Below are 6,220 nucleotides of genomic sequence, written 5' to 3' on the forward strand. Positions count from 1 at the left end.
ATATAATACAATACAATAAGCCATTTTACAAAGTATTCAGCAGTCTAATGGCGGTGGGGAAGAAACTGTTGTGGAATCTGCTGGACCTGCATCCAATGCTTTCGAAGCCTCTTTCCCCGAGGGCAGCAGGGAGAACAGTCCATGGTGGGGGTGTGAGGGGTCATTTATGATGTTACGGGCTCGGGACATGCAGCGCTGGGTGAAAAATGTCTTTTATGGAGGGAAGGCTTCCCGAGTACACAAGCACATGAAAACGCACAAGTACGCATATTGGAAAAGGCCCTGTTTTAGAGTGGACTAAATACAAACTATGCATCTTTGTTGATTCCAGCATCAGGAGGCCCTGTAAAAAAAAAACAAACAAAAAAAACAGCAACAATTTATAAGCCACATATGACAAAAGGAAATTCAAACAATGTTGTTCATTAACGCTGTGTAAATATACTGAATTGAAATCCCTATTTATTCAATCCATTCCCATTCAATGTGAACTCCCCAGAAAAAATTCAGTTTTTAATCTTACATTTTTTATGTTAGATTTTATTGGATTATTGCGAAATTTAACAATAAGAACATGTACTATTTACCACATAAACAGCACAAACTGTTGATAAATGTAAATACATTCCAATTGTTTTTTGGTTTTTTTTTATCTGATTTTTAAGTCAGAGATGTTTGGTTCTAACACATGATTGTGATTCAGCTATTTTGCTCTGGTGATTCAAGACTCTACATCAACTCACTGATGCAATCAATTTTATTGACAAGTTAAGACAATTTGTTTGTGTTGTGTTCTTTTTATGATTATCTAATTAGCTAATTATTTGTATTTACCTTCTCAATTATAAGTATTTCAGTTGGAAATATTCTTTCATCTTTACATTAAAATAAGTAAATAGTCTTGGGTTCTAACGAAAAAAAAAAGAGTATAATTTCATAGATTTAATATAGTATATAAGTAAAATTTTATTATTGATTTTAATCATCTCACTGCTTTGATCCATAATCTTTCCTTGATTTCCAGTAGTTATAGAAACTGTATCCCACTGTAAAAGTTGCTGTTTTTCCTCTTTACAGTACTGACTCTGAGGTGTTTGAGGATTCTGTTGAGCTGCAGCAATTCTTTATTAAGATCAGGGATGAGCTATGCAAGAATGGGGAGATCTTACTCTCTACTGCCCTCAATTATACATTAAAGCACCTACACAACGATGTGGATCAGGAGAAGAGGGAAAAGATTCCTAAAGAGATAGAGGAGGATAAGCAGAAAAGAGAGGAAGAAGAGGCAAGCAAAGGTTGGTAAACTTTAGTCTCAAGAAACTATAAAAGCAAACATACATCATGTTTATTATTGGTTGCTGCCTTTATTGACAATTGTGGGAGCGTTTTTTATATGTTGGTCACAGATCACATCCTGAAAACTCAATCCTAGTGTTTTCAGTTTCATTCAAGATCTTCTCTTGCTCATTTACAGAGAAAAGGGCAGATGATTTGCAGAAAGAGGCATGGCAGCCAGAATCAGATTCACGACTTGTTTACAGCCAGGACTGCAGCTTTGAGGACAGAACTTACCACGTTGGCGAGTTTGTTTATGTGGAACCATCGGAACCAAACCTGAAGCCTCATATTGTCTGCATCGAACAATTGTGGGAGGATGAAATGGGTAAAATTGAACTGCTTACCATTTAACTTGCTCTTGAGAAATAAACCGTGTGGATCTTTGATGGAATCCATTACTAGAATACTTTTAACCAGCTCTGAATGTGTCTTCATTATTATTCTTTGTTTGTTTTTTTCTGAAGGTGAAAAGTGGCTGTATGGCTGCTGGTTTTATAGGCCCAGTGAAACTTTTCATTTGGCCACACGCAAGTTTCTGGAAAAGGAGGTCTTCAAGAGCGACTACTCCAACAGAGTACCCATTAGTAAAGTTCTTGGCAAATGTATGGTCGTTTTTGTAAAGGTAAGATCGCTACTCTGAATTTAAAACCATGATGGAAAGCAGTTTTTGATTTAAATACAATTGCATATTTACTAATAAGCAACCATGTGTTTAGGATTATTTCAAGATGCAACCAGAGGGCTTTAAACCAGAGGATGTGTATGTATGCGAATCACGTTATTTTGCCAGAAACAAGTTGTTCAAGAAGATCAAAGTTTGGGCCATGCCAGAGAGTTCAGTGAAACTTGTACCTCGAGAGGTTCCTCTTCCTGTTGTGCGTGTCGCATCAATGTTTGCCAAACCTGACCTGGAAAAATTGGCAATGTCGTATGCGGGAGCAGGCAAATTTATAGAAAAGGTAAATGATTTTGATGAGAGTTGAAATGTTTTTATTAATATGCAATAGCAAGACTAGATAAGTATTAAAATCAACATAAAATAAAAAAATATGTCATTTACCTCAACTTTACACAGTTGGAACCTAGCTGCACTGAATCACACTGTAAAGTATTGTGTAGTCCAAGTAATGATAAAAAGGAAAATTGATTCCCTCGTTGATCGTTGCCAAGCAGAAACATTTAGTATTTTCCATATCCTACAGGGGATTAATTAGCTCTGTATCTGGTTACATACCTCATGACATGGCTCTTGGTGACTAAGGAGCTAGGATTTCTGGGTACAAAATGTTATGAATGTATAAACACCTCTTGTGTATGTGCTTGTCACTTTACATAGGAGAGAGAGGATGTCCCTATGGAGATGAGTGCAACGGAGCCGGGCTGCCAGTACTATGAGCAGTTACACTTTAACAAAATGTGGTTTAAAGTGGGAGACTTTGTTTACATCCAGTCACATGGTCTGTCTAAACCTCGGGTTGCAAGGTTGGTCAATGTGCATTATGCACATAATGAATAAGGAAATAAGTCCTGAAATTATGTAGATCCTGTCTAGAGATTCCATAGTCATATATTGGCTGTAATGTGTCGGTTCTTCTGGATGCCCTGCAGGCTAGAAAAGCTGTGGGTACAGAATGGGACTACATTCTTCTTTGGACCCATTTTTATTCATCCTGAGGAAACGGAGCATGAACCTACAAAGATGTTCTACAAGAGAGAAGTGTTTCTGAGTCATCGAGAGGAGACCCTTCCCATGTCCTGTGTCATAGGTACTGCTTTGAAAATGTCTCTAGACTTTTGTTTAGACTTGTTGCATACATATAAAGCCTTAGTTAACGCATACAGTATTATAAACCCATTCGTTGGAGAGTTGGAGGATTTTTGGACCACTTTCACGCTCGGCTTATAAGAAGTCTAAACTGCCGGACACTGTGGGAGCTGTTTAAAGCTTCTCACAACAAAAAGTTAACTAGTTTAAAGGGTGCAGGTGGGTATGGCAAGTCAAAATATCAACAAAAGCCTTCATTTTTAAGTTCCATCTGAGCTTAGGGTCTCTATTGATGATTCATTTTACACTTAAATATATGTTATTGATGGGTAAGATTTTTTTGTTGTTGTTTTTTTGGATGGGCCTTCCTGGATGTTTAGTTTATAGATCCATCATAGGTATTAAATGTTAAAGAACTTGCCATAGGCCTACTTTCTCAATTTAACTGATCCTAATTATGGTTCACTACAAACCCCACATGTTTAGGAAACCCAGGTTTCTGTTGTTTGAACTGCAGCAGAGTTTCACTTTTAGACCAGACAGAACAAAGCTGACAAAATAAAAATAGCAAGAATTTTTACACCTAAGGTACACTGAATATGTCTGGGAACTGTGGAATGTTGATTCCGTTAAAAGTTGCCAATTCTTATGTAAAAGCTGTGAAGGAGCCCTACAGCGTTTTCAACGTCTGGTAAGAATCTTCAGTCAATTACTTAATGCGAAGTGAATTTTTAAAAATCAGTTGTCTCTGATTTTTAATTGTGTGGTCCCAATTAGTAGGGTTATACTTCAGAATTAAACAGCCTCCTTTTTTCATTTTTGTCCTGCAGGTAAATGTACAGTGTCCTCCTTTAAGGACTACTTGTCAAACAGACCCACAGAGTTTTCAGAGGAAGATGTCCTGCTTTGTGAGAGCCGCTACATCGAGGCAGAGAAGACGATGAAAAAATTCAAGGGTTTGAAACGCTTCTCATACTCCTCCAAAGTGGTGGAGGATGAAGTCTTTTATTTTAGGTGTGGGAATTAAACCGTATTAATTCATTTCTTATTAGACCCATGTTGTTCCCTGCTGTTTTATCTTTTTGTTACATTATCTTCTGTAGGAAACTGATAGTGCCACAAAAGGAAGCTTCACCCTTTTTGGACAAGAAGATCGATGAGCTTGAGGTGAAGCTGGCAGACATGGAGGATGGAGATGATGATATGGATGACATGGAAGAAGATGAAGACGCTCCTGCCACCCCTTCTATGCCTCAGATGCAGTCCTCTCTTACCAGTGACATGGACATTATGAATTACACACCATCTCAGGTATTCATACACCTCTAAGGATATTAACTTTAAGCCACTGAAAGCAATGTCTAGTCTATTTAAGTTCTTACTACTGATGATGCAATATAATATTTTATTTATTTATCATTAAGGCAACTCCTAAAGTAAAAGGCCTGGCAAAGAAGGAAGGAGCCAAGAGAAAGATCAATATGAGTGGATATATCCTGTTCAGCAGTGAGGTGCGAGCCATTATTAAAGCCCGTCACCCCGATTACTCTTTTGGGGAGTTGAGTCGTCTTGTTGGCACGGAGTGGAGAAACCTTGAAGCTTCTAAGAAAGCTGAATATGAAGGTGAACCATTAGTACCTGCAAGCTGGATCAAAGTTACTGTGCTGAAATCAACTGACAAACCATTTTGATGTTTCAGAGCGCGCCGCTAGAATAGTGGAGCAGCAGGAACATGACAGACCCTTCAAGCAAGGTTCCCCTAGAGCAGGTACCCCAGTAGGGGCACTGATGGGGGTGGTGCCTTCACCTAGCACTATGGGAATGATAAACCAGTCCATGACCCCTGTGTCAGGTAACCCCTCGCAGAGATAGCAAGACAGCAGGAAAATGAGGCTGGACTGTTTGAAAACCTTAAACGGCCTTTAGTATTTGAATCATAGTTAAAATCACATTCTGGAAGTAGTTCATTTCTTCTTTTGGTGCTGTTAGAAAACTTATTTTTTCATCATCTCCAGCTTCATGTGCGATTTATTTTGCACGACAGTGACTGCATGATAGACTTTTTAACCATGAATGCCTCAAGTTTTTCATTTAATATCCATTTTTTTTCATTCATTCATTTCAAGATGTTTGCATTGTCAGCCCCTTTCACACACTGCATCTTCAGCATTATCAGTGCGCCTAATTTCGCAGTCTAACAAGTTCACACAATACTTTTCTTTATAGCAAAAACAAGTTTCGCTATAAAGCTAACAACATCCATGCATGTATGCATGTTCAGATTTTCTCAGTGTAGACTCGGGGGGACAGGAAAAATTTTCAGTCTTTCTGAAATGATTGATTTTGATCAAATCTCAGATAAATTGCCAGACTATTTTTAAAGATTTTTTTTTCCTTATTTTGATCTGGTCTGGGTTTTTTTTTTTTCGAAGTCTGCTTTTGAAAATACTTAATAACAAAAGCTCAAAAGTTATTGAAGAATATAATGTGACATTAGGAATGTGTATGATTGATGCCAAAATTTCACCTTGAAAAATCAGATTGTCGATATTAAAAAAAATCTTTTCATATGATTGCTGCTTGTGGCATCAGTTAGGACCAAATTATATGTTGCCAACAGAAAAGTACAGATCTTTGAAGTAATTATAGAATTGGTGCCATCTTCGTAGTTTTCTTGTTAAATCAGTTTGACAGGCGGTGTTTCTGTTGTAGCTATTTGTTCCCTGTCCTCCGGTTTGAATAGTTTTTTCCCTTAGATTCACTAATCAAATTGTTCCATAATCATGAGGAATTACTGTTTTCAGAGTCATTTATGTCTTTATAGGTGGGATATTCACAATATTCCCTGCCCTGCTTGTTGTCATAGAGATGTTTCTTTCATAGATGAGCTTTAAGTGCTGAGCTCCTAAGTGCTCAATATTACTTTTCATTTTTAACCCCCCCATTCTTTAAAAGGGAGGAATTTTTTGCTTTTTTTCCCCCCTTGTAATGACAAACAAATGAATTTTACTAAATTTAAATCATTTATCGAGGCTCTTAATACATCCCTGAAGAAGCATGTGTGAAATGGGCAAATGTTTGCAGTAGTAGTAGTGCATGTTTTTTTTTTTTTTTTTT

At 37.4% G+C, this 6,220-nt stretch overlaps 1 protein-coding gene across 1 annotated transcript in view; it reads left to right on the top strand.

Moving 5' to 3' along the window:
• The window catches only part of LOC107096119 (protein polybromo-1-like), a 21,018-nt gene that overhangs the window by 9,783 nt on the left and 5,015 nt on the right, over positions 1 to 6,220 (top strand). The window contains exons 16-25 of the mRNA XM_015392626.1: positions 1,078 to 1,295; positions 1,475 to 1,663; positions 1,803 to 1,960; positions 2,055 to 2,297; positions 2,675 to 2,820; positions 2,947 to 3,104; positions 3,934 to 4,117; positions 4,207 to 4,414; positions 4,528 to 4,726; positions 4,803 to 4,955. Of these exons, the coding sequence (XP_015248112.1) occupies positions 1,078 to 1,295; positions 1,475 to 1,663; positions 1,803 to 1,960; positions 2,055 to 2,297; positions 2,675 to 2,820; positions 2,947 to 3,104; positions 3,934 to 4,117; positions 4,207 to 4,414; positions 4,528 to 4,726; positions 4,803 to 4,955 (1,856 nt within the window). The remainder of the gene's footprint in view (positions 1 to 1,077; positions 1,296 to 1,474; positions 1,664 to 1,802; positions 1,961 to 2,054; positions 2,298 to 2,674; positions 2,821 to 2,946; positions 3,105 to 3,933; positions 4,118 to 4,206; positions 4,415 to 4,527; positions 4,727 to 4,802; positions 4,956 to 6,220) is intronic.

This window comes from Cyprinodon variegatus, unplaced genomic scaffold (assembly GCF_000732505.1).
Source record: "Cyprinodon variegatus isolate N-32 unplaced genomic scaffold, C_variegatus-1.0 Scaffold599, whole genome shotgun sequence".
NCBI lineage: Eukaryota > Metazoa > Chordata > Actinopteri > Cyprinodontiformes > Cyprinodontidae > Cyprinodon > Cyprinodon variegatus.